General features: G+C 35.4%; 1 protein-coding gene across 3 annotated transcripts in view; it reads left to right on the top strand.

The window, feature by feature from the left end:
* The window catches only part of CCR6 (C-C motif chemokine receptor 6), a 40,435-nt gene extending 25,025 nt beyond the window's left edge, over positions 1-15,410 (top strand). For 2 of the 3 annotated variants that reach the window (XM_074309337.1, XM_074309336.1), the window contains 2 exons: positions 12,720-12,799; positions 12,888-15,410. In XM_074309337.1, the coding sequence (XP_074165438.1) occupies positions 12,791-12,799; positions 12,888-13,997 (1,119 nt within the window). In that variant the 5' untranslated portion in view covers positions 12,720-12,790 and the 3' untranslated portion in view covers positions 13,998-15,410. Of the gene's footprint in view, positions 1-3,137; positions 3,227-12,719; positions 12,800-12,887 lie in introns of all 3 variants that reach the window. The other variant, XM_074309338.1, reaches the window with a different exon arrangement.
* Positions 15,411-24,100: the final 8,690 nt, after the last annotated feature.

Genomic DNA, 24,100 nt, shown 5'->3' with positions numbered 1-24,100 from the left:
GAAGACTGAGGCTGAATAAAGTTAAGTGATTCTATCTAAAGTGAGATTCAAACTTTTGGTAGTCAGTGAAGCACTTGGGGAATTTATATTTTGAGACTAGGCAATTAACAATTCTAATCTTGTGCTAATTGACATTTATTGAAGTCCCCTAGCATAAGGATATGGTTGGGATAGAATAGACTTTGACATTGAATTGTTGAAATAATCTATGGAGATGTCATTTCATTTGGAACAATGCTGCTTCATGAATTTAAAAAGATTGCAATGATCCCCATAAGGGCAGCTAGGCTGCACAGTGGACAGAGTGCTAGGATTGGAGTCAGGAAGATTAATTTTCTTGAGTTCAAATCTAGCCTCAGACATTTGCTAGCTGTATGACTGTACAACCTTGTTTTCCTCAGTTTCCTCATCTGTAAAATGAACTGGAAAAGGAAATGGTAAGTCATTCTAGTATCTCTGCCAAGAAAACTCCAAATAAGGTTACAAAGAGTCTGACACAACTGAAATGATTGAAGAAAAACAATAACAAAAAATGATACTATAGAGTTAATGGGCCCTGCAGGGAGTGACTTAGTCCCTTGAGTATTAATGAACTACTTGGTCATAACCAATTTTAGCCAATACAGCTGAATTCTAGAAAAGAGGAAGATAGAGTCAGAACAAAAGTGAACCAGCTTAGAAATATCTTTCTAAAGCTTCTCTAGATTCTCTTTTGGAAGAAAATTTTTTAAAAACACACCTCAAATTAATATTCTGTTTTCCCCATTTCTCCTCCCACATCCTACCATTGTCATTGAATAACAGCTGTGGAAAATATAATATTTTGTGATTCAATGTCAATAATATCAGCCCCCATTTATATAGTACTTTAAGGCTGCAAAGTAGTTCACACATTCGTTATCTCATTCATGCCTCTTAACAACACTGGGAAATGTGTTCTATTGTTAGCCTTCTTTTATGAAAAGATAACAATCTCAAATACGTAGTTTGAGGATCCCAGACTTGGAACCATCCTTTAGGGGAGCTAGGTTTCAAAGAAAGGAAATGATATTATGAGTGGATTTCTTACTGTGAAATATTTTATACATGATTTATAGGCTCATAGTATGATTTTGTACTAGAATCCTTAGGATCCTTTTTCATTTCTTTATTTTAGTTGAGGTCTATGGTTTTATCAGTGTGGGGAAGCTCCAATGAAAATCTTCCTCTGGTGATAGAGAATGGCAACTCATCTATATAACTGTATAGTTGGTTGGAACCTAAGAGATTAGGTGACTTGAACATGGTCATACAGTTAGTGGGAAAGAGAATTTGAATTCACTTTTTGATATAATTTCAGCCATTTATCCACTGCCCCACTGCTTCCCATGCCAGTCATAACTGCTGCTGTATTACTGGCAGTAGTGATGAAAACATTAGAGAGATAAGGGTAGGAAAATAGCTTGCTTTAGCAAAAAGAATCTTGGATTTGGAGACAGAGGTCCTGGATTCAAATCCTGATTTTGCCATTTACCACTACTTGTATGTCCTTGTGCAAATTACTTTTCTGTGTCTTAAGTTCTTAGCTAAGTGATACAATGGGTATAACCTGGAGTCAGGAAGAAATTAATTCAAATACAGTCACAGACTAGCTATATAACTATAGGTAAATCACTTAATCTCTGCCTCAGTTTCCTCAATTATAAAATGGGATAATAATAGTACCTGCTTTGAAGGGTTGTTCAGAAGATCAAATGAGAAAATAACTGTAAAACACTTATCATAGTGCCTGGCATATAGTAGGATACATAAATACTTCTATTATTATTATTGTTATCATCAACTGCAAAGTGATGTGTTTGGACTAAATAGATTCTAAGGTCCCCTCCGGTTTCCTATCTATGAGGCTATAGAAAGGAGAAAAATAAACACAATAAAGGTATGTTGTTCATTCAGCTAGCTCTAGTACTGGTGATCTGTTTAATTAGGAGGATAAGAAAGATGAGTTTTAAAAGATGTTCCACACATCTCATGATAACTCATGATACTACAGATACAGTTTCCTAAGTAATCTTCTTAAAAGATACCGCTCATGAGTTAGGTGGCATATTGGGTAAGAGTTGGACTTGGAGTTGGGAAGTCTCAAATATGAATTCTTCCACTTAGTACTATATGATCCTGTGTGGTCATTTAACCTCTATCTGCCTGAGCTTCTTCATCTGTACTCCAAAGGAGCTGAATTCATGGACTCTTCTATTTCTAACTTTGATCCTATGGTCATTCCACTTCTCTGACAAAAACTTTTATCAACTCCTCTTTGTTAACATTATAAACTATAAATTTCTAATCCTGCAGTTCAAAGCCCTTTACCATTTTGCTCTATCTTTTTTTTAAAGTCTTAAACTCACATGTTTCCCTTTTATAGAATCTAGATTTGGTCAAATGGGATGACATTGCATCATTAATTCTCATTTCATCTGTCATCTTGGTACTTTTGTTCACAACATTTCATTTTTGGAATCAGGAATAATTCTCCTCATTAGATTGGAAATAAACACTTTGAAAGTAGGGTCTTTTTTTAATCTCTATGAAGCCTATTCCCTCACACAGCATATGACACCTAGCAAATACTTTTGAGCTATAGAAAGACGTTTTGAAAATTTTTTCATATAAAATTTAGTATTTTCCACTTTGGGAGTAAGAGAAAAATGAATTACTATGAGACAGAAAAATTAACTCAAATGCCCCAAGTTTCCCTGTCCTTCCAGATCTGCAAAACTTTCAAAATAAGTACAAAGAAAGTATATGTCTGTTAGATGCAGGGAACAGCTTTTCAGAATTATTCAATGGAGTTATGTCCTTTTTGTATTTGCTGTGGGTGACATGGATGCTAAGATACCATAAACATTATTTTTTTTAATATGATGTATGTGATTTCTGTGGGGAAAATAGTGGCTTGGGAATCATGAATCATTTGCAATTATTGAGTTAATGGCATCAAGTTAAAAACAACAACAACAACAACTGACAGCATTCTTTTCTTCTTGTGCTTGGAAGTGATTATCTCAATATCTACTTATATTACTTTATGGTAACAAGAGATTTACCTTTCTTTTCACATATGCCTTTATGGACATATTTGTATGATGTTGTCCAAGGAGAATTTCGGTTTAATGTGGACTCCTCCGCCCCTGAGAAATTTATAATTTAATGAAGAAATTAAATAAAAAGAAAGTGAAAAGGACAGGTAGGTGAAAAGGGCTAATTAAACAATGTTTATTAGCTATGTTGGTATAAGAAAAAAGGCTAAGCAATCAGAAGCATCCTGGGTTCAAATCTCACCTCTACTAGCGCTTCAACTATATCTAAGTCCCTCAACCATTAAAACCATGTTTTCTCACCTACAAAATGGAAATAGAAATGTCCTAATAATCTACAGTTTCTCTATACTTTGTCAAAATGAACTAATGAATAAATTAACAAATGAAAAGCATTTATTAAACCTTTATTAGATGCCAAATACTGTGGCACCAGAAAAAGTGAGGCAAGCAGAGATTGGTTTTTAATCTATAATGTGGAGTTTAAGCTAGCTGACCAGATGAGACTTTTGTCCAAAACATTTGGTGCAGATAAACTGAGACAGGGAACTTATATAGATTTTTCACTAATGAGGGTTTGTAAACAGAATACATAACCTGAGTATACAATCTTATAAGGGAAACAAAGGCAGATTAAAGGGGGCAAGGATACTGAGAGGATAGACAAGCCATAATTCCAGGAAAAGACCATAACTTAAACCTGAGAGGATAGTGGTTCAGATAAGAAGGTCAAGGACAGGAGACAGTGAGATGTGGGGCAATACTCAAAAGGAGGGGGAATTATTTTAGCAAGAATCAAGATAAATCACTGGGAGTTTATGGCATAATGGTATTGAAAGGTGGTCAGAGCTTCAAGGTTTTTTCCTGGGCTCATTTTTTAAACTCAATTTCCAGTCCTAATGGCAAGGAAAGGGAAGGTGGCTCTGATTTATTGTCCAAGGCTCAACAATACTTTGCAAAGAGACTGGAAAAAAATTGGAAAAAAAGACTGGATTGTCTCTTTTAAGGTACTAATATTCTTTAAAGAAAAATTGTTAATTTTACTGATATCTCTTACTTTTATTTGGCCTACACTATCATTCCTCCAAGAGAAAGATAATGAATTTTGGTAACTTGGTGGAGTACTCTCTTGAGTGACATACCTGTGAACAGAAAGATCTGAATTCCAACCTCACACTCAACTAAGTAATCTCAGTTACTTCATCTGTAGAATAAGAATAATAATACCACCTACCTCCTAGGGTTGTCATAAAGATCAAATGATATAATATTTGCAATCCTTAAAATGTTATATAAATGCTAGCTATTATAGCTATTATCATTGCTGGAAAAAAAGTCAATGAAACTTAACAATATATAGAGAAAGGAGTTTGCATTCTAACAAAGGGAGATTGAATATATGGGCAATGGTAGATAAGAAAGGCTGTTTTGATCTGGAAAATCAGGGATGATGAATGAAGTTATAAGGAAGTTGATTAACATAATTTTCCAGAAGTAATGTTGAATTATTTATGGTTCCCAGGAGCTAGAACTGGAAAAAGAAGTAATGATGAAAGGTGGGTAGTGACACACTAATGCTGCAGCAGAGCCAAGAAAATAGCTAGAGTGGATGGATGAATGTATGTATGTATGTATGTATGTATGTATTTATGTATGCATGAATGGATGGATGGATGGAAGGGATGGGATGGGAAGCGTGATCTGGTCTCATAAAGAACTGACTACATATAGCAGACTAGTCAAAAAGTCAATTTAAATCAACAAGTATTTTTTAAATGCTTACTATAGGCTAAGCAAAAAGGGATAAAATGAAATGTAAAAACAAACAAATATCTAGCCTGTCCCTGCTCTTAAGGAACTCAGTTTCCTGGGGAAGACCATAAATAAACAAATATATGTAAATTAGATATATAGGAGATAAACTGAAGAGAGAAGGAATGAGCCTTAAATGAGATTGGCAAAGTCTTCTTGAAGAAGGTAGTAGGATTTTACCTGGAACTTGATGAAGCTGAGACAGGAGAGCATTCCAGTGAAAATAATGGAATCAGGAGATTAAATATCATGTAGAAGAAACAATAAGATGACCAGTATTAAGTACACAGAGTGAAATAAAGAATAAAATTAGAAGAATAGTTAGGTTGTGCCACAGTGCATAGTGAATAGTGCTCCATGGGCCTGGAGCCAGAAAGACTCATTTTCTTGAATTAAAATTTGGCCTCAAATACTTACTAGCTGTGTGACTCTGGGCAAGTCACTTTACCCTGTTTGCCTCAGTTTCCTCATCTGCAAAATGAGCTGGAGAAGGAAATGATAAACCATTCCAATCTTTGTCAAGAAAATCCCAAATGGCCACTAAGAGTCAGATACAACTGAAAAACAAATAAACAATAACAAAATGAAAGAATTGGATGAGATTATTTCTTATATTTATAAAGCTTTTTATCTTCTTTTTTTTTTAATGTATTATAGCTTTTTATTTAGAAGATATATGCATGGGTAATTTTTCAGCACTGACAATTGCAAAATCTTTTGTTCCAATTTTTCCCCTCCTTCCCCCCACACCTTCCCCAGATGGCAGGTAGACCAATACATGTTAAATATGTTAAAGTTTATGTTAAATACAATATGCATACATATCCATACAGTTATTTTGTTGCACAAGAAGAATCAGACTTTGAAATATTGTACAACTAACCTGTGAAGGAAATAGAAAATATAAGCAGACCAAAACAGAGGGATTGGGAATTCTATGTAGTGGTTCATACTCATCTCCCAGAGTTCTTTTGCTGGGTGTAGCTGGTTCAGTTCATTACTGCTCTATTGGAACTGATTTGGTTCATCTCATTGTTGAAGAGGGCCACATCCATCAGAATTGATCATCATATAATCTTGTTGTTGCCATGTATTGTAACATGCCCTCCTGGCAGTTACTATTACCAGTCTGTCCTAGGCCCAACAGAATACCTTTGACCACTGACCTTTGCAGTGTCAACTCTACCCAGCTCGCCTCCTCTGAGGCCTTCAAAGGTCTCTGGCTACGATCTCTTGAATCTAGAGTTTAATAACAGGTAGTGCACTCAAGAACAGCCACGTGTAATCTTTTTTTTTTTTTTTTTTAATTTTTAATTTTTATTTTTTTGCTTTCACATCTATTTTTCTTTTTTCTTCTTTTTTTAAATTAATTTTTATAATTATAACATTTTCTTTGACAGTACATATGCATAGGTAATTTTTTTTTACAACATTATCCCTTGTACTCCCTTCTGTTCCAAATTTTTCCCCTTTTTCCCTCCAACCCCTCCCCTAGATGGCAGGCATTCTCATACATATTAAATATCTTATAGTATATCCTAGGTACAATATATATGTGCAGAACCGAATTTTGTTGTTGTTGTTACAAAGGATTGTATTCAGAAGGTAAAAATAATCTGGGAAGAAAAACAAAACAAAACAAAAACAAACAATGCTCACAGTTTACACTCATTTCCCAGTGTTCCTTTTCTGGATGTAGCTGATTCTGTCCATCATTGATCAATTGGAATTAGATTAGCTCTTCTCTATGTTGAAGATATCCACTTCCATCAGCATACATCCTCGTACAGTATCATTGTTGAAGTGTATAATGATCTTCTGGTTCTGCTCGTTTCACTCAGCATCAGTTGATGTCTCTCCAAGCCTCTCTGTATTCCTCCTGTTGGTCATTTCTTACAGAACAATAATATTCCATAACATTCATATACCGTAATTTACCTAACCATTCTCCAATTGATGGACATCCATTCATTTTCCAGCTTCTAGCCACTATGAAAAGGGCTGCCACAAACATTTTGGCACATACAGGTCCCTTTCCCTTTTTTAGTATTTCCTTGGGATATAAGCCCAGCAGTAGTACTGCTGGGTCAAAGGGTATGCACATTTTGATAACTTTTGGGGCATAATTCCAGATTGCTCTCCAGAATGGTTGGATTCTTTCACAACTCCACCAACAATGCATCAGTGTCCCAGTTTTCTCACAGCCCTTCCAACATTCATCATTATTTGTTCCTGTCATCTTAGCCAATCTGACAGGTGTATAGTGATATCTCAGAGTTGTCTTTCTCTGATCAATAGTGATTTGGAACACTCTTTCATATGAGTGGATATAGTTTCAATTTCATCATCTGAAAATTGTCTGTTCATATCCTTTGACCATTTATCAATTGGAGAATGGCTTGATTTCTTATAAATTAAAGTCAATTCTCTGTATATTTTGGAGATGAGGCCTTTATCAGAACATTTAACTGTAAAAATGTTTTCCCAATTTGTTACTTCCCTTCTAATCTTGTTTGTATTAGTTTGTTTGTGCAGAAACTTTTTAATTTGGTGTAATCAAAATTTTCTATTTTGTGATTAATAATGGTCTCTAGTTCTCCCTTGGACACAAACTCCTTCCTCCTCCACAAGTCCGAGAGGTAAACCATTCCATGTTCCTCCAATTTATTTATGATTTCGTTCTTTATGCCTAAATATTGGACCCAATTTAATCTTATCTTAGAATGTGGTATTAAATATGGGTCCATGCCTAGTTTCTGCCATACTAATTTCCAGTTTTCCCAGCAGTTTAGCCACGTGTAATCTTAAAAGCCTTTATTATGCCTACTCACATGATGTCCTGACTTGTCAGTTCCCTAGTGAACACCTGGTCTGAAGACCCACATGTTCTCTATCAAACCCCTTACCTCTCTTGGCTATCCATCAGCTTGGCTTGGCTACCCCAGGCTAGGGAGCCAGGTTAAAGAGAGAGACTGCTGTATGCAGTGGGCTTATAAAGGGCCTATGAGGTCACACACACAGCCAATCAGAGAGAGTCGTCCCCCATTACAAAGCTATCTCAATATGGCCAAGATCCCACCCACAGGGCAGTCCTATATCCACAGAGATTACTTCTGGGCCACTCAAATCTCCTGTTGCACTGTGTGCCACCCATTTAAAGGGCCCTTACAATTCCCTTCTCTTGTTTTGCGGGAACCGCACATCTCATCAAGCTAAACTTTTAACACCAGTTATAGTTCACTTGATCCATGAGATGACAGTGTTATGCCCAAGGAGGCACAAAGCAGTAGATCTGTAAACAGAAGTATGACAATGAGAACTAGGCTCAACAGTGGCCCAAGTGTTCAACCCATTCATTAAAGTCATACTCAAGGAGATAATAGGCCAACAGGTTGGATGTCAACACTGAGGTGGGAAGTCAACAAGGTAAAACATCACAATTCTAGTTAACAATTAAATATCAGTGAGGTAGGTTGTCACAATTCTAGTTACATTTATCACAATTCTAGACCAATTCTAGTTTCTCACAATTCTCTATTGCACTTTTCACAATCCTAGAGCAATTCTAGTTTCACAGGTGTACATAAGCAATGTCATGTCCAACAACATTATCTCAATAACAATGGGAGGTGGGTGTGTTGGTTTTTCACCCACTAATTTAAAAGCATAGTCCTTCAATAGAAAGCATAGGGCAAAGTCACTCCCCAGGCCACCATATGGCAAGTAGCCATGGGAGGAGCAAGCAGGCCCATTGTCCATTTATAGTCTTTATATTGCATATCACCCAAAACAGTCCATTTCAGCTGCAACACTGGAACTGCCTGCTGTGTCTGGTGTCATGGTCAGAAGGGACATTGCTGCCATCAGCGTCTGGAGGGCTGCTGACATCTGGCTGTTCTCTCTGGGCTGTTTTCTGGCCCTTCTCCTGGATCCCCAGTTCACAAATGTCTCTGGTGGGGATCAACTCTGCTGCTGGATCTGCGCCTAGGAAAGACTGTCCGCAGGGCCCAACTTGGGCCTTTCCAAATGCCATCCAGGCCTTTCCACATCACAGTGGAAACAAAGTTGCTGTCAAAAAGATTAACAAAAGTCAGGCAAAAGTTAGTCAGTCTGTCACTTAGCTGCACTTTCTGTGTATGCATGAAGTGCATTGCTAAGGTAAAATGCAAAGAATTTAAAAATGTAAAACTAAAATAATTTAAAAGTGTAAAACCAAAATAGATTAAAAATGTAAAACCAAAATTACTTAAAAATATAAAATCAAAATAGTAATGTAAAATCAAAATATTTTAAAGATGTAAAATCAAAAGTGTTTAAAAATGTACAATCAAAATTTAAAAATTGCAAGCTATCACATATATGTATTGTGACATCTTGTGCATATCCCAAAATTCCCTTCTCTTGTTTAGAAGAGAAGATCTTGGGGATATAGTCTGTGCAGTAATGATTTTACTAATAGGATTATAAGAAATGCCAATGGAATGGGCAAAGTCAAATTCAATGCAAAAACACCTAAAGGCAAAGTATTTGTAAGCCAATTCATAAACTGTCTTAAATGCATGTGAAATTTCTACAATCGAAAAATGGTTGATCACATGTCTAGCTGCTTCTCCAGATTGGAATGAAGCTATAATGTCCATTGGTCTTAAAACATTAAATTTCAAACCATAAGGGTTTTGTCCTATAGAGAATATAGGAGAGTGAAAGAAAGATAAGCTGTATAGCCTTCTGCCATGCTCCTAGCTTCCTCTTTAGTTATCACAATTTGCAAATATAAGAACAGCCTGATTGTAAATGATTTGAAGGACCACTCTGAAAATGGACATGTAGGGTATATTATCTAAGTGCTTTCTCACTCGCTCTTGAAGTTCTTAAAAGAGCTGATACCTTTTCAGTGGCCTGACACTCATACAGTTAATGAAAAAAGAACACTATTGTAACTGCCAGGAGGGCATGTTACAATGTATGATGATCTCCTGGTTCTGCTCATTTCATTTAGCATCAGTTCACGTAAGTCTCTCCAGGCCGCTCTAAGATCATTGTGCTGATCTTTTCTTTCTTATATTCCACAATATTCATATACCACAATTTATTCAGCCATTCTCAAATTGATGGCCATCCACTCAGTTTCAGTTTCTAGCCACTACAAAGAGGGCTGCCACAAACATTTTGGCACAAAGAGGTCCCTTTCTCTTCTTTAAGATCTCTTTGGGATATAAGCCCAGTAGTAACACTACTGGATCAAAGGGTATGCACAGTTTGATAACTTTTTGAGCATAGTTCCAAATTGCTCTCCAGAATGGCTGGATGTATTCACAATTCCACCAACAATATATTAGTGTCCCAGTTTTCCCACATTCCTTCCAATATTCATCATTATCTTTTCCTCTCATTCTAGACAATTTGAAAGGTGTGTAGTGGTATCTCAGAGTCGTCTTAATTTGCATTTCTCTGATCAATAGTGATTTGAAGCACCTTTTCATATGACTAGAAATAGTTTCAATTTCTTCGGCTGAAAATTGTCTGTTCATATCCTTTGACCATTTATCAATTGAAGAATGACTTAATTTCTTATAAATTAGAGTCAATTCTCTATATATTTTGGAAATGAGGCCTTTGTCAGAACCTTTGACTGTAAAAATGTTTTCCCAGTTTACTGTTTCCTTCTAATCTTGTTTACATTAATTTTGTTTGTACAAAAGTTTTTCAGTTTGATATAATCAAAATTTTCTATTTTGTGATCAATAATGATCTCTAGTTCTTCTTTGGTCACATCAAATATTCTTATCATTAACTGTAGTTTGGCTTTCAGAGCCCTCTATTATTTGGTTCTCCTGCACTATCCTACCTTATCATACACTACTCTCCTTACAAGAATCTATGAGAGAGGAATTTTGCCTTATACTTCTTTGAATTCTCAGCATTTAGTAGTAGAGTGTGTGCACACATTAAATGCTCAATAAACATTAATCAAGTGTGAGATGGTAAATGCCAGGTCAGTTTCTTCATTATTTTATGGGAATATCTTGTGTATTCATGCTTTTGGCACTTTGGATTCATTGGCTCTATCATCTGTGTGACGTTGGGCAAGTCACAGTAGATTATCTTTTAGAAACACAGAAGGGACATCTTATCTAGTTCATTCTGAACAGGAACTCTAGCCTTTCCTTGAATAGCCTTAATGTTTATTCTAGTTCTAAAACCCTAGGGTTCTATGATTACATATTTTCCTGAGCTGAAATGCCCTTTTCAATATTTTCCATCTATCAATTCAATCAGATACAACTTTATTAGGCACCTACTACATGCAAGACATTGTGATAGGCACATTGGATAAATGAAATGAAATAGTTCTTGCTTTCAAGGAATTTATTTTCTTTCTATCAATTCCAGTTTTTGCTGACATTTCTCTTAGACCATAAAACATTACTTGATTACCCTGTTCAACATGGAAGCTTTCTTTTCTATCAATGAATGGGTGATAAAACATTTATCAAATGCTTACTACCTATGTGCAAAACACTATGAAAACTAAGCTCTGGGGATGCAAATTCTTTGAATTTTAAATTTTAATTGTGAACATTCAATCTACTCAATTACATTATAATCATCTTGAAAAAAAGGAACAACACTTTTTAAAGGAGCTCTCATAGTAATTAACTGAAGGCTCATCACATAGTATTTGTTCAGTAAAGACTTATTGAAATAAATTATCTTCCATGATTCTCTGTTTGAAGATCATTAATAGAATGTTGATTTGACTAACAACAATGGGATTGAAACACTACCTTCCTAATTCTATAGGCATTTTTTAAAGATCAAAATCATTCAATAATTCCTCTATTATTATCTCATTCATGTGCTCTGAGTGTAATGCTTGAGAAACTGAGGCAAGATAGAGATTAGAGAGTATTTAATAATTTGTTTAAATGGGAGAGATTTACTGGGACCAAATGGATCCATGGTTTGGTCCCAGGGCTGAATGAGACTATCATCTTTAAGGATCCAGCCAACAATGTGAATTCTCAATGACCTATATAAACATGGCTCAGACTCAGGGCCTAGATTGAGGCAGGGGTAGGGTCAGAGGGCTGAAAGTGCAAAAAGGACTCTGACAATCAGGTTCTGACAGGGTGAGAGCAGACGATGACCTAATGGGGGGAGGCACCCCGGAGATGGGGAGAGGCATCTTGATAAGAGCTATCTGACATTCCAATAGCTTGGGATGGGGAGAAGCATTCTGATATTCTAAAATTTAAGATCATTTATCCTTATCAAATATTCTGATAAAGAGGGAGGGGAGGTTTTGTAAGACTGAGCTCTGAGCTGATATAAACTGAAGCAGAGAAACTGAATCAGGATTGGGTCAGGATAGTTAGGGAGACTGAGTCAGGACAATAAAAGAGAACTGTGCCATAACATGGTGAACTGAGTTCTTGAAAGCTATGCCAGTAGAGCACTAATTTTGACAGATTCTAACAAGGTGAAATATATTCTTGGCAATAGACTCATTCAAGGTCAAGTCTAGCTAATCTTGAAGCATATTGGTTACCAGAAGATGAATATTTTTTGGACATAGCAGTTCATGAAACTACCTTATTAAGGCATTGCAGAGTTGAATTCGGCAGCAATGCAAGGAATATCCACACTGATAAAAATCTCTTGAAGTGTTAAAGAATGTAAATGAATTCTAATTGAATGAGACATTATTCTATTTGGCTTAATTTTTATGCTTTGAGGAATTTCCTCCAATCATTGCTTGTTTTCATTATGTTGCCTTCTTTATTTTCTTCTTAGAATCTTCTCACATCTTCTTTGTCTTTCTTTTAGAGATAGAAAGATATTATATCTGAACTATCCTTATCCATTTCCATACACTTTTGATCATCCCAGTTACCACCATGAATGAGGTAAGTCTGCTTTATGATTTAGAGTAAGATTTTTGATTTCCAATGACCACATTGATATGCTCTAACTGTCTTTCTTGTTTACTTCTAGGAACCAGTCAATTCAAGCAACTTTGAATACTTCAATGATTATAGTGCTATCCCTACCAGTACAGATTATTTCTTTGGTGATGGAGTGCTTTGTTTTATGGAGGATGTCAGAAACTTCACAATGTATTTTGTACCAATTGCCTACTCCTTTATCTGTCTCTTTGGCCTTCTGGGGAATATTTTAGTGGTGATCACCTTTGCTTTCTACAAGAAAGCCAAATCCATGACTGATGTCTATCTCTTTAATATGGCCATAGCAGACATATTATTTGTTCTTACTCTTCCATTCTGGGCTGTAAATCATGCTACAAACTCATGGAAATTTAGCAACATTGTGTGCAAACTGACTACAAGTATATATGCCATCAACTTTAACTGTGGAATGCTTCTCTTAACTTGTATCAGCCTGGACCGATACATTGCTATTGTACAGGCAACTAAATGTTTTAGGCTTCGAACCCGGACATTAGCATACAGGAGGATGATCTGTCTGATGGTGTGGCTCTTCTCAATCATAATCTCTAGCTCAACTTTTATAATCAACCAAAAATACACAATACAGGGGAGGGAGGTATGTGAAGCCAAATACCACATGACCTCTGAGGCAGTCAAATGGAAAATAGTCATCTTGTCTCTTCAGCTTCTTTTTGGTTTTTTTGTCCCTTTGGTATTCATGATATTCTGCTACATGTTCATTGTCAAAACTTTAGTGAAGGCTAACAATTCTAAGCGGCATAAAGCCATCCGGGTGATTATTGTGGTGGTCCTCGTTTTTTTGGTCTGCCAAGTGCCCCATAACATGGTTCTTCTGGTGGTTGCAGCCAATACAGGTCGGCAAAGATCCTGCAGTGATGAGAAGCTCATAGCTTATACAAGGAGTGTCACAGAAGTTCTGGCTTTCCTGCACTGCTGTCTCAACCCAGTGCTTTATGCATTCATTGGGCAGAAATTTAGGAATTATTTTCTGAAGATTATGAAGGATCTATGGTGTGTAGGCAGGAAATATAAATCAGCAGGCTTCTCTTGCTCTAAGATCTATGCAGAAAGCTACATTTCTAGACAGACTAGTGAAACCTTTGAGAATGAGAATGCTTCATCTTTTACTATGTAGTGTACTATGCTTAAAATAATCACAACAGATTTTAGAAAATTATGTCAAAGAATTTTCTTATCATCCATAGGATAGTCTAGATAGAAGAACAGCATGGATCACTGAAAATTGCAAAAAAAAAATAATAAAAATAGAAACTAAAAGACCCTAAACTATTTTTAGTCAATAGATTTTAAAACTCTTACCTAAATAAATCTCTCTCAAGCTTGAACTTCCATTTCTTTAATTCCTCTATCTACTCTCAAGCATTACAGTGAAGTTAAATAATCATAAGGTAGGCAGTAGGAATTGCAACTTAGAATAGCTAAGCTAGGAAAATGTCTCCTGGTGGAATAAGAAGTGATTAACAGAAATTCATTAAATATTAGATGGAGAGCTAGAAGAAACTTTAGAAGACATCTAGCCAGACCCAGTAATTATAAAAGTATGGATATTGAGAATCTGAGTGATTAAGATACTTGCCTACTTCACATAGGCAATACATTTTAGAACTGGTATTTGAATCCAGATTCTTTTCCAAAATAATTCAGGAACCTCTGTGAACAAAGCAGTCAATATTGTAGTAGACTGAAAAAAAAAAAAAAAAAACTAAAACTAAAACTAAAAAGAAATCCACAAAAATCCAAAAAACCTGGTATAGAAATCTCTACTTTTTGTGCTTGGTATCTGTTTTATAAGCAATGAGGAAACTGACTAATATTACTACTTTTAAAAAAATTATGTTCCAATAGTTTTTTTTTAACCTTACTTTTTCAATTAGTGAACTTTACTGAGACAGAGTATAAACAGCTTTTATTTCCTCTATATCACATAGTAGAAAGACTGGGGAATTCTGATTATTTACCCCCAAATTAATCATTATATATGCAGTATTTAACTTCCTAATGATTCCTTAAATGAGCTTACTTTGAAAGAGAGATTTGCTCTGATATATTTTCAATCTTTCTTTTTACTGTGTCTGAGAAACCACATAATCCAGATGTTTTCTTATAGTAGCATGTAGATACAGAATAATCTTTGGTAAATAGAAAAAAAACAAATAGTCTATATGAAAAAAAATATTGAAATATATATCAATGAAGAATGCTTCACACAATACTAGATTGCATTTATAGCCCTTTTCTATGATGTCTAAAGATTAAAAAATGTATAATTACACAAGAGCTTTATAAAATAAAATATTATTACATTTTTTAAAAGTTTTTACTAGACTGAGGTCTGTTGTTGAATGAGTATACCAATTATTGCATTGATATATGTAAGTTTGGGAAGTTTTCACTATCCTAAATCATTAAGTACATGGAAAGTTGTCAGGACTCTATCATCCAGGACTCTGATGATGTCCTAGATAACTAGGTGGGGTTGGCAGAGAAAGCCTGAAGTTCTAATAATTTATTATATTCCCCAAGGCAAGCAGGGAAGGGAACTAATGGGGATTGGCTCAGCCCTCTAATCCACTTGTGTGGAGATTTTTAAGAAACCCCACTTTATTGTGTCTAATCAGGAAGTCAAGTTATCATGTCAAACCCTCAAGATTAAGTTTTCTCTATAAATCTGCCTATTGCTTATACCATCTTTTACTGAAACCCTTTTTAGATGGCCAAGGTGTTCTGCCTCATGGTATCTTTCTTTTCATCCTCTCCCATGTGGTGTCTTTCTCCTTACTCCATCTCTCCCCCAAGTTTCTTGGTGCCTTTCTCTTTGTTATAGCTAACTGACTCTTTTAAGTTGCTAAACTACTCTATGGATTTACTCTGTCAATCTATGATGTACTTCCACCTCATGACGTGTTACTTTTCTCCTGATTAATTGTGAGTTACATTAGGAAACTTGTCTTTTCCCTTTTCCTTGCTATTTATTCCTTGCCGAATCGACTTCATATTTACCACTCCTCATGGCTATTTTACCGCTTCATTTTTTCCATAATCTCTTCTCATAAATAAAGGGACCTTTTGGAAAAGAGGAAGCCATTGTGAATTTATCATATGTGCCCTGTGCCTCAAGCCTCATATTTGAACTAGGGATTGCTATCTGACCACATTATCTGGTGTCTACACCAATCTCAAATTCCAGTCAAAAAGAAACAATAGTTTATTCAGTCCTCAATATATGACTAAGTGTATAAATGTGATCTATGAATAGAAACATGTTAATTTTATTTGAAAACTAGGTCAGTGGCACTTCCTAAATCAGTGACACATGGTGAAGGGATAGATCATTTTATATCCCTTAATTTTCCTGATAAATGAAATAGCAGTTTTTGTTTGTTAAGAGAATAGGAGGTATTTTAATAATGTTTGATGGAAATTGAACTATATTCTAAATGTAATTTAATATTTACTTTGTGGCACATAGTCATCTTTCAGACTTCAAGTTCTTATGCCTTCCTGCACTGCTGTGATAGCCTCAGGATCTAAAGTGTGCAAGGTTATTTGTTCCTATAAGTAGCAACTGACCTTTATGTTTCTACAATTCTGCTGTTTGCTTTTTATAGCTTTTCTGTATCCTCATCAGCTATTATTTGTCACTTCTTATTATTTTCAGGCTACTTACCCCTGAATAAGTTCTCTTTTAAATTTGCTAGTTTTTTTCTTCTATAGTCTAACAAAGCATTTTAAAGTTGAATGAATCACAAGAGTAAACAGACTCTGAGTGAAAGAAAGCCTGAGGGATTCTGCTTTGACAAAAACTCTAGTATATTGACTGACATCTCTTTTTAGTCTTTAAGTGACTTTTGTTTTCTGAATAAATAACATTAATGTATATTTATATATCATCTCCATGAAATTCCTAATTTGAAAACTCATTGAGGCATGAAGATGACCCAAGGGTTTTGAAGGGTTTATCAGTGAAGTGATAAGTTTCTGGTAATTTCCACCATCTTGGAAAAAACCTTGAACAGAATCTCTAGGACATACCATCTCTCCTTTCTAAAGATCATTAGACCTGAAGTATGTTATGGTTCATCATTAATAATAAATTAATGATAATAAATTGGCCCATTCCTTGGCCATGTGTCACTAACCTAGGAAGTGGCACTGACCTAATTTTCCGGTTATATATATCTAATAATGGTAGAATAGTTATTGGTGATTGCTATATTTTTATATTAGAAATTTATTTTAAAACAATTCTTTGATAGACATATAATTTACCATTTGTTATAGATAAAAGTAAATTTGCATACTAATGAGATGGATGTGCTTATTTACTTTTACATAAAAATGAAATCTTGGTGGAATATTTGATACTCTTACTGTTGCCAATTTTTTGTGACCCCCACATTCATTTATGTGACCTCATATGGGATCATTAAACATAATTTAAGAAACTTTGCTCTACAGTCTATTTGCTGAGTGAAATGGGAAACTGAGGACTTCTCAGAATAATAACTGCAGGTAATTTAAGACTTAGCACCAAGGATCTGTAATCATTAAGGCTCTGGGAAGAAGAGCAAAGACTTGCTCTTCTACCAGAAATACCTGAGATAACTCCCTTGACCTTCTCTCAACTTCTTAGAGAAGAACCTGACTAATTATTTCATGACCTGGAGATATTCAAGAAGTCTCCAAACAAGCTATCTCTATTTGTTGATTGAGAGAACCTAAGGTAAAACCAAATCTCAGTTATTTTATCTCTCTCTCTCTTTTTTTTTTTCCCCTGAGGCTAGGGTTAAGTGACTTGCCCAGGGTCACACAGCTAGGACGTGTTAAGTGTCTGAGTTGATTGAGAGAACCTAAGGTAAAACCAAATCTCAGTTATTTTATCTCTCTCTCTCTCTTTTTTTTTCCCCCTGAGGTTAGGGTTAAGTGACTTGCCCAGGGTCACACAGCTAGGACGTGTTAAGTGTCTGAGACCAGATTTGAACTCTGGTCCTCCTGAATTCAAGGCTGGTGCTCTACCCACTGCGCCACCTCGCTGCCCCCTAAATCTCAGTTATTTTAGAAACCTTTAACCCCTCTGGCTTGATCAATTCTTACTAAATAAATCCTATTGTGAGGGATTATGTAGTTTCTCATAAAATCATTAACTAAGGTAGATTGAACCTATAATTCAAATTTTAGTTTATGAAGGTCTGATGGGTTTGGGAAAAATTAAATTCTTTGTGCAAACTTTACAATAAAGTGTTTATACCAGCTCAAACACACTTGTAAGCATTTGTAAACCTTGTAACAAACTGACTACCATAAGCTTAGGCAAGCACACCTACAATAAGTCAATGATATTGTCTTGACTATAATTTAACAAATCTTTGCTACTTCCACCTAAACAGTCAGTGAAAATTAATGAGATGGGGGAGGGGGAGTCATGGGTTCCTATAGTTTTTGACTATTTAAATCATCGTTTGGCCTTTGTGAAATAGATCTCCTCTCTCTGAGACTTTAGTGAGCAAACAGCCTGCTTTTCATGAGATTCTAATAAAGGTTCTGTTCTTCACTTTGAGAAATCTCTGAGTAGTCATTTTGAGTTAGGGATTGCCATCCCACGCATTGCCATTTACAATACTCTTCTATTAGGAAAAAATACTTTTAGTTCAAACCTAGGAAACCAGTAACACATCTCCTACTCTTGCCATTGCCTTAATTTCTGCCATTGCCATCTCTTTCCACCCTGACCAAAGCAGTAGTTGTGGAGACTTTCTTAAACTCCTTGTGCCTTAGTATTCTAATTCAGGTATTCTAATTCATCCCACTGTAATTAAAAAAAAAAGGCACAGGACTCTATCTCTTTTTCCAGGCAGTGGAAATTGGAACTTCTCTAGGGAAATAACAAGACTTCTACTGGATGGAAGAATTTCTCTTGTAATTCTTCCAACGATGTGTAGGTAGGGAGGTGTATGTGTATGTGTGTGAGGGGTAGTGGTGGTATTTAAATGCTCTTTTGAGAGCTGGAACTGCAACACTTCTAGTCCATTTACACAAAATGAAGTTTAATATAGAGCCCAAGACCTTAGAATGCAGATGTAATTTTGTGACCATGGCTTCTGGAGGAGATCATCGCCTATAGGTCATGGTAAAGATTTCCCAAAGTTCCTCTCCATAACCCTGAAAAGAGTTTTGCCCTGACCTGGAGGCTAAAACAAGAAGAAAGAACAAAGGAAGAACTGGTGTGAGGAAATCAGGTCACCATTTCAAGAAAAGAGGAAATGGAAATCTTTGATAAACCAGGAATTAAAAATTTAATCAACTAACAACTGGGATTAGTTTCTCTGATAAGCAAAACATATGCTCTTGGGCTGAGCTTTGGATAGCTCAGAGAATAATAGTGCTAATTAGATCTGAGAATATTTGTGCCTATTGATGAGATAAACATTGGAAATTTTCTGTTATGCTTTCTAAGAGATAGGATGACTCCTCTCACCTACCTACCCTAATTTATTCTTTGCTTTTACTTGGCCTTACACAATGTGGTGGGATTAATATCTACTCTTCACAGGCTAGGCTGCTTTTTCTGTAAAAGGTAATGAAACCTAATAAAAAATTTAATTGGTCAAGGAAACTAAGGTTCAAACTACTATTTCCTTCAGATGAACATAAAAACTTAGCACAGAAGGACTTGGAGGCTCCTCAGGTTTGATATATCTTGCAAACTGGGTATATCTCCTTGGCAAAAGAGGAGGCAGGGAGCTGTGATTGGCTCAATCAATGCTACATCCTTGATGAAGATAATTTCCATGCTATTGAAGTAACTTTGTCTTTGATAAAGGAGAGCTTGTGATTCATTCATTCTAATCTTAATAGGAAACACCAGAATGTCATGGGCCAAGTCTGACCCAGAAGGTCAAAGATAGGTAGCTATGGCCTCTTATTCCCTATATTCTTCTACCCATAGCCGACTTGGAACTAGTACTAATATTAAAATAGAGCTTTAGGAAAATAGGGTATTATTGTTTTTTAGATTGGCACTAAAAAGATTGGTATCTTCTCTGTCAGTTTCAATTATCTGACTGCATATGGGAAATTAGGGATGGAAAGAGAAAACCCAGAAGGGTTTTCTAAACAATGGGAATTTATTTCCATAAAAAATTCAAGTTAGACTACTAATGCAGTATTTCTGGTTGGGATTTCAAGGAAATAAACATGATTTTTTTTATTAAGGAATTGCAAAACAATCTTCAGAATTAGGTCCTCTTAACACACAAGGAGTAACAGTCACAGAGATGGGTAAGTGAATGAAACAGCAGCCATTTCCCCCCCTTTTGCAGGGACAGTTCATGGTGTGCCTGAAAAGGAGAGTCTTGCCTTTGGAGATTGGAGAAGCTCCATCCACAGAAGGTGGGGGTGGGGATGAGGATTTTTGATGGGGATGGATGGAGAAAATGGGTCCTCTTGCTCAGGGGGTGGCTGAGAGCTCTGCTTGCCTTTCCCCCAGCACCATCTTGTGGTGATATGAGCCATTTTCTTTGTATGATTCTAGTAGCACTGCATAAAACTCATTCCTATATCCTTGTGGATGATTTCTATTATTGCTTCAAGGCATGGATTGATCAGTTTATTGTAGGGTGAAACATGCAGACACACTATCTCTATCGAAGAATCACAGATGCATACAGCTAGGTGTATTGGGAGTCCAACCTTACATCCTATTATGATTTTTCTTCTTCAATGACTTGATTAGGACAGAAAATACCATTGTAGGCTCAGATCCAGACATTTAGTGATTTATTAAAGAAACACATAAAGGTTGCATATGCATATAAAGTTTAACCTTATTTTATGCAAATTAATTTTACTGCATGAATACTTAAAACATCATTGCCAACGGTAATACAATTTGATTTTGTAAGACTTAGAGATACAAGGGATCCAATAGATTTTCTGGTAGAATTGTTTCACTTTATAGATGAATAGATGGAGCCCAAGAATATTTATAGGCAGTAAGAAGCAGGCCCAGAATTCTAACCTCCAAATGCTCTTCTAAACCTCCTCCTGCTCCAAATTCAATGCTCTTTCTACCACATTACACTTCTGAGGTAATAACTGGCTCTCAATACAGCTCCTTTAATTATGATTTCTTTGTGTTTTTCTTTAGGCCATTTTTAGGATGATTCTTACCATCCTAACTTTTCTCTTCTACACAGTGGAAAACACATTGTTATGCCAGTGAGAGCTGAGGCCCAGATCAGTTTAGCAGAAGAATCAAAAAGGAGGTTTGAATCTTAATGAAACAGCCGACCTTTATTTTATGTGACAAGGAACATTGTTAAATTTATAAATAATATAAAAATAAAATACGTTATATATTATATATATAATACAAAATAAATAACATACAAAGATATATAAATAGTAGAATATAAATATGATATGTAATATAATGATATAAATAATGTAAAGATATTTGGAACAAGGGTACTAAGAGAAATTATTAAATACTACATAGGAAAAACTTATTATTCAAACCAGGCACCTTTGAAAGAATGCTTTTTAAAGCTTTAAACATTCATCTAGCAGGCTGACTCTCCTCTCATTTTGTATCTCAATGAATATTACAGTATCAAATAATATATGACTTTCAGCATAATTCGTATTGGGCAAGTTAGGTAGTGCAGAAAGACTCATTTTCCTGATTCTAATCTGACCTCAGACATTTACTAGCTGTGTATAATCCTAAGCAAGTCACTCAATCCTGTTTGCTTCATTTTCCTTATCTGTAAAATGAGCTGGAGAAGGAAATGACAAACTCCCCTAATATCTTTGCCAAGAAAACCACAAATGAGGTCATGAATAATCAATCAGACACTACTGGAAAAACCCAACAATAATAACAACAAATTCTTATTACAATATTTGCTCTGTTAAATCTTATTTTTGATGCTGAATCAGAAAATAATTTTCTGTTTAAAAGTTATCATAAAATGTTGACTTCCTTGTTAAATAGGACATTGCACTTCTCTTAAAATGAGGAGGTTCAATGCCAAGTCCTCTTAAATCTCTTTCATTTTTAAAAACGATGCTCTTTTATCCTATGTACAGAAATAAGTTCTATATAAAATCTTTCAGGAGAACATCTCAAAGAAATCAGAATTCAAAAGAAACCTTGGAAAGCAGCTAGTCCAGTCTATTTATTTCATAAATAAGAAAGATGAGGCTGGGAGAAATGGAGTGACTTGTCTAAGATCACATAATTGATAATTAACAAATTGCTTTCCGAATCTAGCATTCTTTTCACTTTTTCAGAATTCATTTTCTTCCACATCAAAATAGAGTAAAAAGGAGAAGCATCAGGGTATAGTTGATAGGAAGCTGACCCTCAAGTTAGCAGGATCTGGGCTTCAAGGACTGCCCTGACACATATTGCTTATGAGCTATTTAAGCTTTCAGTTTACCAGACAACTCTCTAATATTATAATTTTCTAGGCAGATTCTTATTTTTACTATATAAATGAAATCATGGGTTTGTTGATACCTCCAATCTGAATGCACAGTTTTGTATACAGCCTCAAATATAGGCCTAAATGAATTTAGGAGCTGAGATCAAAGGCAACTGATTAATTGAGGGAGATAGGGGAAAGACTTGCTATAGTGTTTCTTTGGGATGTGAAGATGATTCTGTTTCTTTGAAGGCTAAGCAGATGGAGTATAAGCTCCTATCTATGTGGAAAGCTTTCATACATGAGTTTGGAAACAATTTTTGTTCCTGTTGGAAGAGAACTTGCCTAACCAAATTTAGAGAGATGCTTAAGAAAGCAACTCATTAAGAGTTATATAAAGACAGAATGTCATTGTGAATGGTGTTTGCAGGGGGAAGTACTAGCACCGATCATACTTCTGGCTGCTTCAAATATTCAAGTAAATGATAATATGTGTGGCAAGATCATGTTCTGATTGGGCTGCAAATATTTGCAATTTCTGAAATTCCATAAAACTTCACAGAGAAGGTAAAATTATAGAAACTGTTTAAATGTTAAGAAAGATAATTTGGTCACTGAAACCAAGGAAAGTATTATCTGTGGGATCAGATTGGGTTGAAAATATGATCTTTCCAGAAAACTGCATAGAGAAATTAAAATGACAGAAACTGTTTAAATGTTAGGAAAGGTAATTAGGCTGGCAAAAGGAAGGTAAGCAATTCTTGGTTCAAAGGGACTATTTTGAAAAGAACCCAACAAATATTTGTTAGGTACTTATTATTATGAGTAAGATACTGTGTTGGCCACTGAGGAGCCAAAATCAAAGCATAGCAATCCCTGTCCCCAAGAAGCTTATATTCTACTGAGAATTTTATAGGATGAATGTAAGACTACCATATAAAAGGGTAATTTCAAGACATATGCCTAAAAATAGTAAAGAGACTTAGGTATGCTGGAATGAAGAACACAAGAGAAGGGAAGAAATAACACAAGATACTATGATATATGAGTTTGAAAGCATAGGTGAAGATGTGGATCATACTTCTTAAATGGTAAACCACTGCTGAATTTTAAAGAGACAAGGATATGGCCAGAGAAAATGTTAGGCACAGAGAGAAAAAATAAATCAAAGGCTAAATCTACAAGATAAAGAATGTAGTACAGGGGAAGCTGCAGCATTTTAGGTGAAAGATTCAAAAGTCTATACTAGAATGGAGATAGTATGAATTGGCAATAAGGAAAATTTCATAGGAAGGGATGACAAAATTTGGCAGACAATTTGATGTCTATAACGATGGCAAAACCAGTGAGGGAACCTGGTGTGGAGGATCAATCACTTCCCTTGTGAGAAGAAAGACCTGTATCTGAGCCTCACCTTGGACACATGATTTGTGTGACTGTTGCATCAGTTCCCTCATCTCTAAAATGAATTGGAGAAGGAAATGGTAAACCAATCCAGTGTCTTTGCTAAGAAAACCCCAAATAGAGTCACAAAGATTCAAACAGTACATGACTGAAATGACTCAATAGCAAAGTACAGCACTTAGCAAAACTTAAAATGTTATATAAATACTCATTGCACATATATAAACTATATCAGATTGCTTTATCATCTCAGGGAAGGGGAAAGGAAGAGAAGAAGGGAAGGATAGAACTTGGAACTTAAAACTTTAAAAAATGTTTAAAAATTGTTTTTACATGTAATTGGGGAAAAATAAAATGTTGCATAAAATGTTATGTAAATGCAAGT

The sequence above is a fragment of the Sminthopsis crassicaudata genome, chromosome 4, assembly GCF_048593235.1.
Source record: "Sminthopsis crassicaudata isolate SCR6 chromosome 4, ASM4859323v1, whole genome shotgun sequence".
NCBI classification, from domain to species: Eukaryota; Metazoa; Chordata; class Mammalia; order Dasyuromorphia; family Dasyuridae; genus Sminthopsis; species Sminthopsis crassicaudata.
The sequence above is the reverse complement of the archived record's forward strand: the minus strand, read 5'-3'. Positions and strand labels throughout refer to the sequence as shown.